Below are 18,457 nucleotides of genomic sequence, written 5' to 3' on the forward strand. Positions count from 1 at the left end.
GCGTTGGTCTCCGCACTCAGTGCGGAGTCTGCTCGAGGATTCTCTCTCTCCTTCTCCCTCTGCTCCTCCCCCCCAACAAATAAATAAATCTTTGAAAAAGTAGTTCAGTGTACTTGCAACAACTGTCATGTGATATGAAAACAGCTTTGATTTCTAGTGGTGACAGAGTCACAGATACTGGAAATTTACTCTGCTTCTTTGACTGTATTCATGATTAAAGTATTAAATTTCAGCCTGGAGATGGCTGGTGGTGACTGTTGTTCACCAGTGTCAATGTACTTAATGGTAACTGGTAAATTCTATTATGTACATTGTACTACAAAAAAAAAATCCAAAAGGAAAACAATTTTCAGTTAGAGGTTAGTGAAAAGAAAGATGTAATTTTTTTCCCAGCCAAGTTTATAGCTGCCCTGAATTCTATCCATGGTACCCAGTTAAGAGTCCCTGGCTGAAAACCTATGCTTTAAAGACCCCCGCATTCTACTAATATAGAGGGTCTCCTGTGTATGCCTCTACCCTAAGGAAAAATATGTGGATCGGAATCATTCCTAATGCCATCACCCTGGTTTAATCACGATTAAGACAGAGGGTGTTTCCTTTTGTCTCCATGTAGCCGTATATTTTACATCATGGTGATTATATAAAATAAACAATTTTGTGTCCTTATTTTTTCATTTAACAGAGTAACATAAGCACTTCCCATGGTATTATAAATTGTTCATGCACATCTTTTTTTTCTCTTTTGAGAGAGAGAGCGAGCGCACACACATGCGAGGCCTGGAGGGGCAGGGGGAGACAGAGAATCTTAAGCAGGCTCCACGCCCAGTGTGGAGCCCAACTCGGGGCTCGATCTCACCACCCTGAGATCACGACCTGAGCTGAAATCAGGAGTCCGACACTTAACCGACTGAGCCACCCAGGTGCCCCCTTCACGAACATCATTTAAATAGCTGTGACGTGTTCCCATGTACAGCATACCATTATTGTCTTACTCATGGACCTACTTTGACCATTAAAATTGTCACCATATTTTTTCAGCGCCCTGCACTCTATCAGCTTGTTGGAATGGTAGACCCCTCACCCTCCAATCAGCAGAGAAGGGAAGCACTGATCTAGTTTCAGGGCAGTACGTTTGAGACTTTTTGTGCCAACGCTTTGTCTCTGAAGAAACATCTCTGACACTTTGGAGCCCAAAGCTATTTGAGTGTAGAATTTACAACAGTGTTTGGAATGAGTGGCCCTCGGTGACCTGTTCCCTATGGGTGTAAATGAGGAAGTAGAAGTATTTACAAAGCTTCCACTGAGCCTTTTGGTGATGAACAATAAAGAAGAGACGGAGGGGGGTTAGCTCACACCTTTTATTACGATTCTGTGTGGGTCGAGGCAGCCAAGCTGGATGTGAATGATTGCATAGTGTGATGTTAGCGGCTTCTTCGACGGTGCCCCCAAAAGGAGGGAAGCCCACGACTCATTTGTACTTGCCTCTGTCCTCCACTCCCCCTTCCAGCGGACACTCCTTGGTGGAACTCCCCCTTCCAGCAGACACTCCTTGGTGGAACGTGATTTTCCTGGGACCACTCTCAGACATATTTTTTTATCACGAAGAATTTCTAACCTAGAGAAAGAGAGAAAATAGTGTAATGAATCTCCATGTACCCAACCTCCATAGTGATCAACTCATGGACATTCTCATTTCCCCTATATCCCCCGTCCGTTCCGGCCCTCAAAGTATTTTAAAGGTGGATCATTTCATTTTACTTGTGAATATTTCAGTTTGTGTCTCTAAAAGATACGAACTTTAAAAAATAAAACTCTAATCCCATTACACACTTAAAAATTATGAGTCCCTTGATATCATCAAATAACCTTGAGGAATCTTGGTCCTGACTGATACAGCCTCTGTAGATGACGTTCTCCATTATCAGGGTCTCGGGATGTTGAGTCCAGGTGGAGGAGCGTAGAGTCATAGCTCAAGTCCATTCAAGGCTGAATCTAGATCTCAGTCTGGACTACGTGCTGGCAGTTTCCTTCTGCCTTTTCATCGTTTCTGTCGGGCCCCTGTCTAGATGCTGAGTAGGCCCAGGAGGTAGTAGTCTGAGTTGCTGGAGTCTGCCTTCAATGGGCCTTTCCCTTCTGCTGCTGCCATGTTGCCTTGATATAGGCTGGCGTTTTGTGGGGTGTTGGGAGGGTAGGCTCTCATTTGGTTCCAGGCTGCCGCCAAGGCATTATTGCCTTTCTCTCAGTTAGGGTTAGGTTCAGCTGTGTAACAAAGTAGCCACTAAAACCAGTGGTTTACATATATAAGGATTTGTGTTTCTCTTTCGAAAACCCAAGGTCTAGGGTGGGCCTGAAGGCCTCCCACTTTTCAGAGACCCATGCTTAGTTCATCGTTTTTAGTACTTTCTTAAGTGCATCACCTTGTGGCCCGAAACAGCTGTTGGGGCAATAGCAACCATTTGCCCTTGGGTGCAGAGAGGAGGAAGAGGGAAAAGAGCAAGGTGCCAGCTATCCATACTTTTTAAAATTTAATTTAATTTTATTTTTTAAAAGATTTTATTTATTTATTTGACAGACAATGAGAGACAGTGAGAGAGGGAACACAGCAGGGGGAGTGGGACAGGGAGAATGCAGGGCTTGATCCCAGGACCCTGAGATCATGACCTGAGCCGAAGGCATACACTTAACGACTGAACCACTGAGGCGCCCCATCCTTTTTTTAATATATATAAAGGGTTTCTCTAAAAGGCTTACCCAGCAACTTCTACATACCCCCCATTAGCCAGATTCAGTCATGTGATCACACCCAGCTACGAGGGTGCCTAGGGACCTAACATAAGGACCACTCGGGATGTTTGTAGTACTTTCTACGCACACGGAGTTATTCTAGATGGAGTGGAGCATCATAAAAAAGCACAATGTTGGCCCTATTCGCAAGGAACTGACATTCCTGGTAGCTATGCGCGTTTCCTGATTTAAATAAAAGGTCAGGCAGCTGGAGCTTTACTAAGGGAGTACCACAGACTGGAGGGGTGGTGGCCACAGGTCTTGACTGGCCTTCTCAGGACATCAGAAGAAATAGCTTGGAAGCTGCCACCTGCATTTGGCCGCTAAAGGATTTGGAACTGTGTGAAGGAAAGGACATTCTCCTATTGTTCAAAAACTTTGAAAAGATCATCAGTTTAATATGTAGAGAGAGAAGGATGTGGATGAGTTGGTGACCACGTCAAAACGTAGAAAATCCGAGTTCTATCAATCAAATCCTGCCTACAGATCATAAGGCATGCCCTTGACATGCCCTTGAATACTTGCTAAATGTTTACTGAATGTTAGGAACTTGATTTTTTTTTTGAGAGTTTATTTGTTTATTTGACACAGAGAAAGCACAAGCAGGGGGAGCTGCAGAGGGAGAGGGAGAAGCAGGCTTCCCACCGAGCAGGGAGCCCAACACGGGGCTCGATCCCAGCACCCTGGGATCATGACCTGAACCGAAGGCAGACGCTTAACGACTGAGCCACCCAGGCGCCCCTCGAATGTTAGAAACTTTAATAAAGCCTGATACTCAACCCTGCAAATCACACTTCAGTACAGCAGTCTGATGCAAGATACTCTTGCTTGTTGGAGGAAGAGTGTCTCACACTTGTGCCCCATCTCTTGGCCGTAAACACTTCATCCTTCTGGCTCTCCTCAGCCAGCCTCCGGCTTCTGTAGGCTTTTCCTCGTGCTACCTTTCTTCCTGTGTCTGTCCCTGCATTGTGGATTGGCAGCCAGAAGTTTCGAATGTGCGATCGATACAGAACAAACAGTCCTTGCCAAGTGATGACTATCGTCCTGTGAGCGGTGGGTGGTGATGAGAGTGGGCTTGGCAAGAAGGAACCTCAGCTTTTCACGATTTATTTAACAGCAGGCCATATTTGCTCATGTGAAACTCTTTCCATTTTTTTTAGTTTTTGTGTGTGTGTGTGTTACAGTATTTTTACTTCTCTGCTGAAGTATAGTGGATGGTCTGTTAGCTTCAGTGATTTGATATTTATGTCCATTATGAACTGCTCGCCACCGCAAGCCTGGGCCCCATCTGTCAGCAGACAGCGTTGTCACAGGTGTTATCGACTGTATTCCCTAGGCTGTCCTTTCCATCCCCCATGACTTACTTATTTTGTAACTGGAAGTTTCTACCTCTTCATGCCCTTCACCTATCTGTTGGACGCCAAACTGATACCAAGAAGCAATACATATTCATCTCCTCTTTACCCACATTTTAATATCATAGAACCCTAATAGTGTAGAACTAAAAAGCCATCTTAAGAAGCCATCTGAAGCCTTTTTTGCATGTGGGGAAACTATGGCTCAGAGACTTGTCGGTGCGCTGTAGCAGATCCCACCCATCTGTGTCAGACCTACTGCACTCCAGGCGTTGGACCAGCTGCTCGCCGTTCATTGTTTCCAGTCCTTTCAGCTACGTCTTATCCTGTGAGAGGAAAAAGAAATATGAGAGGAGAATTTTCACCCTCCTTCTCCCAGCCCTGGTTCCATTCATGGGCTTTCATTGAGCTGAAGTGGAGTTATGAGTGACAGGATAAAATTGAAAAGATCCAGGATTGATTTTCACTGGAAGGGGTAGGAGGGTTCCTGGTGGGAGAGAGAGTCCATTCCAGAAGGTGAGAGGGTATGAGGGTGTGAGGAGTTGAGTGAGAGGAGATGGAAATATTGGGGACATGCTGGAGAGCTGTGAGGGCGGTTTGAAATGGACCTTGAGGTTGACGTGCCCTCTTGGGCATTTGGGGGAGAATTCAGTAAATGTTTTCCTTTTCAGTTACCTTTTAATATTTCACTACATGAAACACCGACTGAGATGGGCTTCAAAGGGGCCCAGCTTTTTATGGGTGACAGTCCACGTTTTAAAGTGAAGGAACTGAGACTTGGTTACGTGAAAAACTTGCAGCAGCTTGTTGAATTTATGTGTGTGCACAGTATATGGTGTGTGTGTGTGTGTGTGTGTGTGTGTGTTTTCCCATGGAGAGTGAAAATAAGAGTAGAAACCAGAGCCAGGGACAAAGAGAGGGTCTAGTACTCTCATTTCTAGCAGCATGATCCAGTAGATACCCTGAAACAAACACGTAACTTGAAAATGTAATTAGCTCAGCTGCTGGGAAGCTGGAGAAAGTCTTAGAGTCCAAAAACAGTGAGAAAGAAAGAAGAAACTCTGAATGGTTTCATAGCCATTAGGGCAATGGAGTCAGTATTTTAAAAGCCTGTTACAAAGACAACAGGTCCAGATGATTTTACAAACAGATTTCACCCAATATTTAAGATACAGATACCTCCAGCACTGCGCAAACTGTCCAGGACATGAGGCTCCCAGGAGTCCCCCCTCACTTCATGAAATGACATTGCCTTGCAGTCAGGAGCAGATGACAACAGCAAGTGAAAGGATCGCTTTTATACACATTTTTGCAAGAATCATAAGCAAAATATTAACCACTCAGATACAGCAGTGTATAAAAAAGATAATACATCACCACAAAGTTTGGATTGTCGGAATGTAGCAAATTTACTTTAATGTTGGAAAATCTAGTTACGTAATTTACCAACAGTAAGAGACTACAGGAAATAAAAGGTATCTCAATAGTGCAGAAAAAGCATTCAATAAAATTCAACAACTGTGTATATCAAAAAATTAGTAAACTAGAAATGGAAGGGGAATTCTTTTATCTTATGAAGGGAATCTGCAGAAAGCCTGCATTAAACAACCTGTGTGCTGGTCAATCTTGAAAAAGCAATCTATATAAAATCCGGGAGAAAACAAGGACATCTATTACCGTCGTTTCTACTCAGCATTGTTGTAGACGCGCTAGCTTGCAAAAAAACAAGAAAAAGAAACAGGACGTGTAAAGATTGAAAATGAAGGGGCACCTGGGTGGCTCAGCCGTTAGGCGTCTGCCTTCGGCTCGGGTCATGATCCCAGGGTCCAGGGATCGAGCCCCGCGTCGGGCTTCCTGCTCCGCGGGGAGCCTGCTTCTCCCTCTCCCACTCCCCCTGCTTGTGTTCCCTATCTTGCTGTCTCTCTCTCTCTGTCAAATAAATAAATAAAATCTTAAAAAAAAAAAAATCTAGGGGCGCCTGGGTGGCTCAGTCATTAAGCGTCTGCCTTCGGCTCAGGTCATGATCCCAGGGTCCTGGGATCGAGCCCCGCATTGGGCTTCCTGCTCCGCGGGGAGCCTGCTTCTCCCTCTCCCACTCCCCCTGCTTGTGTTCCCTCTCTCGCTCTGTCTCTCTGTCAAATAAATAAAATCTTAAAAAAAAGAAAAGAAAATGAAGGGGAAAGCCCATTATTTGCTGATGGGTGTTAGTTGGAATATTATCCCCAAATATTAACTGCCCACCCCCCATGGGATTATACACTCCCCCCCACTTTTAGGTACATTACCTGTGAGTCCCATAGGCAGGGTTTAAGTGCCCTCCTCCTGCCTTGGGCTTGGCCATGTCACATGGTGTGACCAATGGGACGTGTTAATGTGATTGCGCACTATTGGCTTGGCTTCCATTTGCTCCTGTCCTTGGTTATGAGCATGTCCTAGATAGTGGCCACTGTTTCAGCTTGGGTTGGAGAATGAGAAGCCATGTGGAGGCCAGCAAAACCCAGAAAAATGGCAGCCTGCCACAGCTTTAATCTAATGCAAGCAAAAGTAATTTGTGAACTGCTGGGCAAAAGCTTATTGATAAATACACCGGTGATCTGAATGTCCACAAAGAAAACCCAAAAGAAGCTACAGATAGATTATTAAAATTAATAAGAGCTTAGCACTGTTCAAAAATCACTTTTCTATTCACATTTTTTAATCCCTAGTAGCATATACTGTTCAAGAACATAATTTAAAAATCCTATTTACAATGTCATTAAAACTGTTAGCTACAAAAACTTTAAAATATATATATATACAAAGTCTTTATGGAGAAAATTACAAATCCTAGTGAAAGACATTTTAAAAGCCCCAAATAGATGGAGATAACTATGTTTATGTATAGGAAACCTCAATATTATATGAATATCAACCTTCCCTAGGGGCACCTGGGTGGATCAGTCCGTTAAGCATCCCATTCTTGATTTCAGCTCAGGTCATGATCTCAGGGTCATAGGATGGAGCCCCGGCCTGCTTAAGATTCTCTTGCCCTCTCCCTCTGCCCCTCTCCCCATGTTCATGTGCACGCACTCTCTCTCTCAAAAAAAAGGCCAATCTTTCCCAGTTGGTCCATAGACTCAAAGTGATTCCAATCAGAAGTCCCAACATTTTTATTTCTATAAGCTTTTAAATTTAATAAAATTTTTATAGAATAACAAATGGCCAAGAATAACCAAGACACGCTGATGACTGCCTGATCTGTTTCTGCCTCTCATTTGAGCTCGAGATTTATCTTCAGTTGCCTTCGACCTTTTGTACAATATACTGGACACTAACGATACATAGTTAAAACAGATAACAGCTAACATTTACGTAGATATCTCAAAGTCAGCGTGACCTAAAATGACTACCTAAAATAGCTATTTCAGGGCTGCGGCTTCTGTTAGATTCCTTGTGCTTCTGGATGCCGCTCCCGTCTTCCTAGGCACCACAGCTAGAGATCTGGGGGGCATCCAGTGCTCTTCCTGTTTCTCGTTCTCCATCTCTACTGCTGTTGCCTAAGTGGACCTGTGTTTTTGCCTGGACTAGTGAAAATGCCTTCTGAATACTCTTTGTCTCCTGTCTCTTCCTTCTCCCAACCATCTTCCCACTTGAATGCTGAGTGATCTTTCTAAATCTGATCTTCTTAACCTCTGATTAAAACCCGTCACCTTCAGGATAAAACCCCAACTCCTCTAAGATTCGGCCTCTATCCTCAGCCCATCTCCCATCATAATTTCATGTGTATCTTTGCCCAGATGGAGTAGTCTAACATATGTGTTAAATTGTCTTCCTCCAGAACATTTATGATAATGCAATCACTGATTTTTTGCATCTGTTCAGGATAGACAGTATCTTGTTTGTGCTTAACCATTTAGATCTTAGATGATCATGAAATGTTTTTCCTCTCTTTGTACTTCTTATAAAATCAGCTCTTTAACTTAGCCAGTGTGTGTGTGTGTGTGTGTGTGTGTGTGTGTGTGTGTGTGTAAGTAGTTCTTTCCTGAAAGTAATTTGCACTGCAAAAGTTTCTCATTAGCTGTGTCGTTTTCAGTGAGTTTTGCTAGATCTGTCCATGAATATAGCCGCTACTAGTGTGGTTTAAAAGGCATGTCTAATCTGCTGGATTTAATTTTTATTTCAGTTAAAAAATCTGGATCCATTTTTACTGTTTGATGAATTTAAAGGAGGTAGACCAGGCGGATTTCCTGATCACCCACATCGAGGTTTTGAGACAGTAAGTAAAATAATTTGACTGCAGAAGTGAGTATTTTTGAATTTGCCTCTGTTATTACATCTAGTAATCATTTCTTTTTTTGGTAAAGATTTATCTATCTGAGAGAGAGAGAAAGAGAGAGAGCGTGCACAAGTGGGGGGGTGCAGAGGGAGAGAAACTCTTAACCAGACTCTGAGCTGAGCACGGAGCTGTCTCGGGGCTCCATCTCATGACCCTGAGATCACCTGAGCCAAAACCAAGAGTTGGACGCTCAACCGACTGTGCTACCCAGGCGCCTCAAAATTTAATACTCACTTCTTTTTTTAAATATTTATTTATTTAAGTAATCGCTACACCCAATGTAGGGCTCAAACTCACGACCCCGAGATCAAGAGTCGCATAGTCTTCCGACTGAGCCAGCCAGGTGCCCGTAGTAATCACTTCTAATAGAAAACTCAAAGTTAGAAACAATGAATGATAGTTAAATTAATTTATAAGTTCTTAGCTATAGACTAGCTACTATGGCAAGCCGCATACTTTACATGAAGTATATTCAAATTTAAATATTTACTGTTTTTAATATTCTTTGAATTTGTGCCACTGGAGACATTTTTATTTGAGCAGTTAGTAAAGAACAAGAATTGGCTTCTGGGCCACCTGGGTGGCTCTGTCAGTTGGGCATTGGACTCTTGATTTCGGCTCAGGTCATGATCTCAAGGTTGTGGGATGGAGCCCCATGTGGGGCTCACGCGCTGGGCATGGAGTCTGCCTGGGATTCACTTTCTCCCTCTCCTTCTGCCCCTCCCCCACCTCTAAAAAGAATAAATAAAAAAAGAGTGGGCTTTTTAAAATATTTATATAATTAAAATAATTTCTGAGAGAAGAAACAATTTAAGATGGAATTTAAATAATTTTATGTAGAAAACTAGTTTTTCTTCAAGAATATTCAGAAATGTTTAATCTCATGTAATATTTTAAACTCCAAAGACAATCCAAAGAACACTATTAGTAATTTAAAGTCAGTTCTCAGGAATTATAGATTCAAGGGCTGAAATAGAACACAGCCTAAAAATTAGGATTTTTAAGGTCATACCAATACATTTATAAATTTAACTGTAAGATTTGTAGCGATTGTGCTGAACACTTATTTTCAGTTTTAGATAAGGAGATAAAAATGTATAATGCAATATTGTGGCACTTTAAAAGATTCTCATTCTCCACGTGTACCTATATTCTGGGAAAATGCAGGGACAGTTAATGAGAAAATGTAGCCATCTGCTCCGTGGGAAAAACCTGTATTAGGAAACAGAGCAGGGCTCAGTGTGTTTGTCAAGCCAATTATTGAATGAGTAAATATTTACTAAAGACTGGCGACATGAAGATATTGGTGTCAGGCGATCTTTTGTAGGTTGGGTGTGTGTGTTTGTGTGTTGCGGAGGGAGGGAGCCTAAGGGAGAAGGAGGCTTGGCGCTTGCTTCCAATTCATAATCTGGTTAAGGAGGTGAAAGGTGGACCAGTAAAGAGTTAACCACTGCAGTGTAAATGTTGAGTAAACCAAGAAGCTTCTGGAAATAATATGAAGGATCAAGGTAGTTAGACCGGTCTCCCTTTCTCACATAGCCATTGGCCTTCCAGTTCTCTTGTCTGTTAGCACTCTGGGGGCGTTGTGTCTTGCCTTACAACAGTAATGGAGACCATTCCTTTCACTTACCCTACAGCCATGCTGGATTCTGACTCGGTTCCCAGAACATGTCTCCCCACAGTGCTCCTCTGCTTCTGGTATCAGGACATTCTCGCCGCTTCCTCACACAGCTCTGTTACCATTGTACTAACCCCTCAAAGTCTTTTTAGATGTCATTGTCTCCATCAAGTGTCATAGGACAATCTGAAGAGGGTGTACTTTCTCCTTCGTTGGGTCCCCATAGCGTTCTGTTTTTACTAGTCTCATGCACATGAGACATTTACGGTGGCCTCGATCATATTCTGTCAGGGATTAGGGTTAGGAATTGCCTCAACCTCCCCTCCCATGGTCCAGAGGACTATAAATTGCTTCAGCTGAGATAATCCCACACCTCTCCATGTTCTGCAGGTGGAGATACTCAGCAACTCCCGGCTGAATTTAATTGGATAAGGAAGAGTTTTTGCTAACGACGATGAGTATATTAAATAAAACGAATGATGGCATACATTGCTTTCTTTTCCATTACGGAAAAGGAAACTTAATTGCCTTTATAAACTGCAATTTATAAATTGTAAGGTGCTCAACTTTAAACCGTGAAGGAGTTCAGCTGTAGCATGCTGGTGTTTGGCCCTTGACTTTTGAGTAAGAATTTTCCTTCCTTAAAACCAAAGTTATAATTACAGTCAATACTCATTATGTGTGGGTTTTGTATTCGTGAGTGTGCGCCTTCCCAGCTGAGGGCGGACGAGGCCACGCTGCCTTCTCGTTTCAGCTCCGACTGTAAACAGGTGTCCTTGCGGTCTACTCAGTGCCACATCTTCCACATTTCTGTGCTTTTTGTTGGTGATTTCACTGTTTAAAATAGTTCCCAAGCATAGTGCTGGAGTGCTGTCTAGCATTCTAAGTGCAAGAAGGCAGTGTTGTGCCTTTTGGGGAAAGGAGGTGTGTTAGATAGTTTTGTTCAGGGTTGAGATAGAGGGCTGCTTGCTGAGTTCAGTGTTAATGAGTCATTACCTTGACCTAATGAGTCAAGGTAAAGATACCTTTAAAATGAGGTATCTTTAAACAGAAACACACATAAAACAAGGTTATATATTGATTGGTTGATGAAAATGTTGTGGTTAGAGGCTCCAAGGGACCAGACCCTGTATTTCCCCAAGAGCTTTGGTTCGGTGTTCATGAATCTGATGATCATGGCAACTTTATAGAACTACCGGGAAAAACTAGAATCAACTGTATCCGTTTTTCCCAGGCGTGTAGGTAAGCCGAGGGCTCCTCTGTCTCTTAATGTGAATGTTAAAAGTCTGCAGTTCAAAACAGGGCCTACTTGTAGGCTCTCATCAACTCCTCCTGGCTCATTTTCTACAGGCTTGGTATAAAGTTTGAAAAGGCTAATTAGTATAAAGAAGGGAGCTAGGGGGCGCCTGGGAGGCTCAGTGGGTAAAGCGTCTGCCTTCGGCTCAGGTCATGATCTCAGGGTCTTGGAATCAAGGCCCGCATCGGGCTCCCTGCTCACTGGGGAGTCTGCTTCTCCCTCTCACTGTCCCTCTGTGCTTGCTCACGCGGTTTCTCTCTCTCTTCTCTCTTTTCTTATGCCTGGAGAAATACAAGCATTCCCTGAATGTTGACGTAATGGGTGCATTTTCAGGATCAGTGGTCCTCAAAACAGGCTGGGGGCTACGTGAGTCAGTGCTGTGCTGACGGACATTAACTTTTTAAAATAAAAGTGCAATTCTGTTGTACTAACACATGAATATAAAATATAAATAGATATATACATTAGGGGTGCATGCTCACTTAAACTAATAGTGATATGTGATCAAAGAAACGTGGAGAATATCATCCTACAAAATTCTTATTACCTTGAGTGTGAACTGTGAAACTGGGACCTCAGGCTCCCCCTCTGATCTGCGGACGCATATTCTGCATTTCATCAACATCCTCGAGTGATTGATATGCGCAGTAAGACTGGAGAAGCGCCCATCTAGATAATCTTCGAAACCAGAAATACTGTAATTCTATAAGATAAGAGCCAGGACCTGATTTTACTGAGTTAGCGGGTAATCGTTTCTTTTTAACTTAATGGTTTGGATGACTATAACTTTTCTGTTAAAAACTTGCCTGACAATTGAGGGAGAAGGAATGTGCTGGAAAAGGAGGCACAGCTGAAGGTCACAAGACAAGGGGGGGTAATGCATTCAGTATTTCCTGCCGGGAGTTAGGACTCTGGGGAGCCCTGTTTTCAGAAGGCCTGAGTGGTAAAGGGTGGAATAATTTTGTAGTTACCTATTTCTGGTCAGGCATCATATCTTGATTTGCTTAGGGCAGCTATGAACAATCAGAAACATAATGATCTGAAAAACCCATGCCCTGCCCAAGTTTAGTTTAGCTTGAAAAAGCAGCGCTTGAAGTTCAGTGCACCATTGATGAATTTTTCACCTGTTCTGAGAAGAAACATGTTTTGTGCCTTTCAAAATCATCCTTTAAATTACAGCCTCAGGACTTTCCTGGTTCCAGCACTGAAAGTCCCATGCTCCCGGGAACCCCTCAGTCCCGGGGAAGGCGGCATGGTCTGTCACTCCCGTGTGGGGACATTTATGAAACCATCATACTTCAGGGACATTTAAGGATGACCTCGTCGCTTATGTTCTTAGCTGGGCTTGGGAGTGTTTTTTCAAGTTTTTCCCTACAAGCCTCAGCAGGCTTTTTGATTTTGCCCGGGAGAACAGACCGGTCCTGTTTGCAAGGGTGTGCCCATCGGAAAGGCCACACTCCTATTCGCTGGATGGCAGCCAGCGGCATTTGCATGCAATGCCTGGACCATATCCTGGCGAGGAAGGGAAGGGTGCTGGTGATTCACACCTCGAGCCCACACCAAAACCAAGCCATAGCAATTGTTGAAGCCAAGCTGGGGGTGGGGGGGACAAAAAACTTGATTAAAGTCAAAACCCATTTTGCAAAGACAAAACCTTACTCTAGGAAAACTGGGAAAGAAGGGTACTTTCTCAATATCATGAAGACTCTTCAGTGAACTTCTCGTGTTGTGTCTTAACACTGAGATATTAGACTTAATCCTGCTAATTTGAGGAGAAAAAGAGACAAGACTCTCTACCAGCACCATTACGATTTAATAAGGCTCTGGAAGCTTCGGAGCTACTCAGTCACAGCTATCGGAGAGGAGGAGGAAAAATTATTTATTTGTAGGTAATACGGTACTAAAAGCAAACCCTACAATGGCCGCATCCAGCTTTGGGTAGTGATGTGATTGAAGGAGGATGGAGGGCACAGGATTTGTCCAGAAGCCGTGCTTACCGTGCATGCATGTAGGTTTTGGCTTCTGTGTGTGTTTGGCATGATTTGGAGTTGAGGCTCAACAGATTATAGTAAGGAAGCGAAAGCCACCTTCACCTCTCTCTGTGCTAAGAGTATCAACCAAAACCTCTTAGTAAGTGGCTGGATATAAAATCACTCTGCGAAGATCACTCACTTTATTGCATGAAAGCAATAACCAGATAGAATGGGGGAAATATCCCCTTCCTAGGAGAAATGGGAGCCCCGTATATCTCAGAGGAAAAAGTTATGCCCCTTTAACCCAGTAATCCTACTTCTAGAAGTCTAAATAATTTTCTGGGAAAAAAAAAAACCAAAGTAAGAACAAAGGCTTACTGTACAAATGTTTATTCCAATTTTAAAAAGTTGGAAAAAAGGGGAACAAAGTAAGTGTCCCAAATAATAGGGGAATCATTATGTGTCTGGAAATGACATATAAGGAAGTTCTATATTTGGAAGATGGCATATTCAACATCATTTATAAAAGCAAATATTGGAAGTAATTTACATTTTCCTTGATCATGGGCTGCTTCAATCAGGGCTTCTCAACCTGGGCACTAGTAATATTTTGAGAGGATACCTGCTGTGGGGGCTGTCCTGTACAATGTAGGGTGTTGAGCAGCATCCCCGGGCTCTACTCACTAGAGGCCTGCAGCTCCCCCCACTTCCAGTGGTGACAACAAAAAATATCTCCAGATATTGCCTGCTTTGGGGGAGGGGGGCCACCCAATGGCCCCCAGATGAGAACTAGTGGTTTAAACACATGTGTCCGTACAATGACATACATGACATACTACATAGTAATTAAGAAGAATGTCACAGCTTGATCCATTCTAATCTAGAATAATCTCCATGATAGTTGGAAAGTGACAGAATTATTGTGGCATAGTGTAGGATTTATATAAAAAACAAAAAACTATACCTTTATTCTTTTTAATTTTTTATTGCATTTTTTTAAGGACTTATTTATTTATTTGAGAGAGAGAGAGGGTGTGCTCGTAAGCCTGCTTGGTGGGGGGCAGGGAAAGGGGAGAGGGCGAGGGAGATTGAGAATCCCAAGCAGACTCGTCTTGAGCTGAGCCCAGAGCCCAACTTGGGGCTCGATCTCATGACCCCGAGATCATGACCTGAGCCAAAATCAAGACTCAGACACTCAACAGACTCCCAACTGTGCCACTCAGGGGCCCCTACCTTTATTTTTAAAAAATGGTTTATTATCATTGGTATTATGGGCAAGCTGGGCTATTTTAATAAGTGATTATTTCTACATGCTACATTAATGCAAAGAAAATAAAATTCAAAAATTCACGTTACAAGTCCAGAAGATGGCGCTTAGAAAATAAACGCTTAATGACAGGTACAGATACATACTCATGAGGCTTTTTGAAAATATTTAGCGGTTTTTAGTATTTTCACAATATTGTGCAACTATCACCACTGATTCCAGAACATTTTCATCAACCCCCAAAGAAAGCCCATGCTCACCGAGAGTCCCTCCCCACCCCCACCCCCCGCAGCCTCTAGCAGCCATGCTTTCTGTCTCTCTGCGGTTGCCTATTCTGAACATTTCATATAAAAGGAATGCTATGATATGTGGCATCTTGTGTCTGGTTTCTTTCGCTTGGCAAATGTTTTCGAGGCTCATCCATGTTGTAACATGTGTCAGAACTTAATTCCTTTTTATGGCTGAATAATTATCTACTGTATGGATCTGCCACATTTTGTTTATTCAGTCATCTGTTGATGGACATTTGGGGGATTCCCACTTAGGCCTTGATTCTTGGGTATGCCTAAATTACCTCTGAGAGGACACCCAGGAAGCCGGGCCTGTGCCTTCCAGGGAGGGTTACTGAGTGATGAGAAAGAGTTCATTTTCACTCTAACCCTCTTTTTCTTGTGGTACCTTTGCAGTTTTGAGCCACGTGTGTTGGTTACTTAAATATCACTATTTTCAGAATTCCCTCTTCACATATCATATTTGAAGATCAACAGTGCTCTCGTGGCTGGTGAAGATCCTGATGCCCCCTGGCCCTCTGGGAACTCGTGCTCAGGCCTCCAACTTGGGTCTGCCCTCTCCACATAAAATCAACCAGTCCACCAGTTAAGCTAATACTGTATGCCAGTGTGTAATGGGGAGGGTGACCCAGGGGCAGCTTCCTTTAGGAGACATTTGTGTGCCGTTAGAGGGTCCCACAAAATGTAAAGGAGTGCCTCAGATTAAAAAGCATGACATGCTCCTCTTTAACACTTCCTCGGCCAAAAGGAAATTAGAATCATGTGTGTGTGTGTGTGCGCGTGTGCGTGCGCGTGCTTGTGTGCAAGCGTGCACGCACACATGAAGGTGAGTTCAGAAGGGGTGGGGGCAGAGGACTTCTAGTTTGCCAGACTGTCAGAAAACACTTAAGGAGGAGCAAGAGAAGTCCCGTTGATGAAGTTTCACATTCTGAGGGAGAAGCTAGCATTTCTCACAGAAAGGTCTGGGAGAGTTTCAAGGCGGGGGGAATTGGCCATTTAGTACAGCCTTAAGGAATCAGATACAAGTCTCTGGACAGTGGAGGAAAAGATAGAGGGCATGGTATGGGGATACACTAGAAATAGTGAGTAAGGAGTCAGACTTAAAAATTGGATGTGTAGGGGGTGGGGGGAGCCTGGCTGGCTCAGTAGAGCATGTGACTCTTTTTTTTTTTTTTAAGATTTTTATTTATTTGACAGATTGAGAGAGCAGGAGAGCACAATCACTGGGAGCGGCAAAGAGCATGTGACTCTTGATCTCAGGGTTGTGAGTTCAAGCCCCACGTTGGGCCTAGATGGAACTTACTTAAAAAAATAAATAAAATAAAAGCTCTGTGGGATACATGTTTAAAAAATTGGATGTGTAGGGTTGGGGTGGGATTAAAGCTATAGGTTGGGCTGTTATTGGGGAAGGTCTTCACAGCAGTGCTTGACCTCCAGTTACGAACAGATGGCCAATGTTTTCTATCCCGACACTCCCAAGTTAACGCCGTCCTTCTAAATTAGCGCCATCTTAAGTCTAAAAGTTGGGATTTGAGACTGTGTGTGTCAGGTTCTCAATCAGGGGTGACCCTGCCTCCGTGAGGTCAGTGTGGCAGTTTCTGGAGACATTTCTGGTTAATACCAGCCGGAGGGAGCCACTGCCATCTAGTGAGGAGAGGCCAGGGATGCTGCCCACCATCCTGCAGTGCAGGGGCCTGTTCCCACAGCAGAGAATCCAACCCCGGCCTATGTCAAGAAGCACGGGTCACACGCGGGAAAGGAGCAGTGAACTGAAATGTTCTTCAAAAGCAATCCATATAAATTCCCAGCAGCTTTCCCCATCTGCCCCGCCCCCACCCCATTACAATTACAAACAGAAACCACTCATGTCTGAGAGACTACATTCCTAGAGTTCTTAAGTAGACACTTCTGGAAGAGGGGATGTGATAACGACCGTAAACCAGTCATTAAACCTCCTTTCATGTCGCTAAATAACACTTTTGAAGTGAGACTGAAATTAAGTCCAGAGTAAATGAACAGAAATCATTACGTGATGCAAAGCTCCTTGCCGGGGTGCCTGGGTGGCTCCGTTGGTTAAGCGTCCGACTCTTGGTTTCAGCTCAGGTCATGATCTCAGGGTCGTGAGATCGAGCCCCGTGTCGGGCTCCGCTCTCGGTGTGGAGTCTGCTTATGACTCTCTCCCTCTCCCTCTGCCCCCCCAAAATAAATAAATCTTTTAGAAAAAAAACTAAACTCCTTGTAAATCTTCAACACTATTAGCCAAGCTGCTTCAGAATTCTCCATCAATAGACTCTCTTAAAATGAAATGCCTGAGGGGCGCTTGGGTGGCTCAGTCATTAAGCATCTGCCTTCAGCTCAGGTCCTGATCTCAGGGTCCTGGGATCGAGCCCCGCATCGGGCTCCCTGCTCAGCAGGAAGCCTGCTTCTCCCTCTCCCACTCCCCCTGCTTGTGTTCCCTCTCTCGCTGTCTCTCTCTCTCTCTGTCAAATAAATAAATAAAAATCTTTTAAAAAAAATGAAATGCCTGACCATATGGGACTAAACCCGAAGGAAATTTGCCATGCAGTATGAGCTACCAGCTTTATGAGAAGGTCCACATGCCTTCTGTACGTTACCTCCAAGCTTCACAACAATGCTGAAAAGTAGGAATTGTTCCCCCCCCGCCATTTTACATATGAGGAAACAGAGGCTCAGGAGTGGTGACTTGTCAAGGTCACACAGCCCACATAGGGGTGTGGGGGGGCCCATCCGATCCCAGGCCCACACCTGTCCACTCTCCATGCTACCACTCCCTCTGGAACAGAGTTCCCCTTCTATACATCTGATATTGTCTCAAAACATTGTCAAGTTAATACCATTAGAAATGAGATTGTACCTGTGACACGGATCCCCAGCTGTGAACACCTCAAGAGTCTCTCTGTTACTTACTGTGGGACCCAGTGCTTTTGTGGTTCAGGGATCCCAACTTCCTGTCTGTAACTGCAAAGTAATGCTCTTCTCTGAACCTCAGTGAGGAAGTGGATGAGCTTGGTTCACCGCCTGGATGTTTAAGGATAGTCATTTCACTTCTTGCAGCCACAAGACCATTTCTGACCTAGTAATAACATGATAATTAACAAAACCATGCTTTAATTGTTTCTGGCCTTCTACTATAGCCTACAAATTCTTTTCCTCCTTCTCTGTACTTTTTTGCCCCATCCACCCCAGCTTTTCCCCAGTAGTGCAATTTTTTTTAAAAGATTATTTATTTATTTATTTGAGAGAGAGTGCGAGCACATGAGCAGGAGGGAGAGGGAGAAGCAGACTCCCCGCTGAGCAGGGAGCCCCATGCAGGGCTCGATCCCAGGACCCCAAGATCACAACCCGAGCCTAAGGCAGATACTCCACGGACTGAGCCACCCAGGTGCCCCCCCAAGTAGTGCAATCTTTTAAGGACCAGCTAGGGGGTGCCTCCTCCATGAATGACTCCCCCATTCCTTCAGATTCTTGCTCATCAGAATTAATCTTTTTTCCTGTGTTTCCACAGGGACTAATTGTACTTTTTCTTTTTTTTAAGAT

At 43.8% G+C, this 18,457-nt stretch overlaps 1 protein-coding gene and 1 long non-coding RNA gene across 12 annotated transcripts in view; one reads left to right on the forward strand and one right to left on the reverse strand.

The window, feature by feature from the left end:
* PIR (pirin) overlaps positions 1–18,457 on the forward strand; it is a 101,434-nt gene that overhangs the window by 4,337 nt on the left and 78,640 nt on the right. For 7 of the 8 annotated variants that reach the window (XM_078064572.1, XM_078064573.1, XM_078064566.1 and 4 more), the window contains exon 3: positions 8,302–8,394. The exons of the other annotated variant lie outside the window; for it this stretch is intronic. In XM_078064572.1, coding sequence (XP_077920698.1) covers positions 8,302–8,394 — 93 coding nt within the window. The remainder of the gene's footprint in view (positions 1–8,301; positions 8,395–18,457) is intronic. 8 annotated transcript variants of the gene reach the window in all.
* Positions 1,345–17,818, reverse strand: LOC144380495 (uncharacterized). Of its 4 annotated transcripts, XR_013444669.1 has the most exons (4): positions 17,775–17,818; positions 16,929–17,088; positions 11,917–12,072; positions 1,345–4,465 (listed from the first exon to the last, which is right to left on the reverse strand). It is a non-coding gene; the product is annotated as an uncharacterized LOC144380495 (long non-coding RNA). The 4 variants fall into 4 exon arrangements; XR_013444668.1 differs by lacking the exon at positions 16,929–17,088 and having other exon boundaries at positions 17,775–17,811; XR_013444667.1 differs by having other exon boundaries at positions 16,929–17,810.

Source organism: Halichoerus grypus, chromosome X (assembly GCF_964656455.1).
Source record: "Halichoerus grypus chromosome X, mHalGry1.hap1.1, whole genome shotgun sequence".
NCBI lineage: Eukaryota > Metazoa > Chordata > Mammalia > Carnivora > Phocidae > Halichoerus > Halichoerus grypus.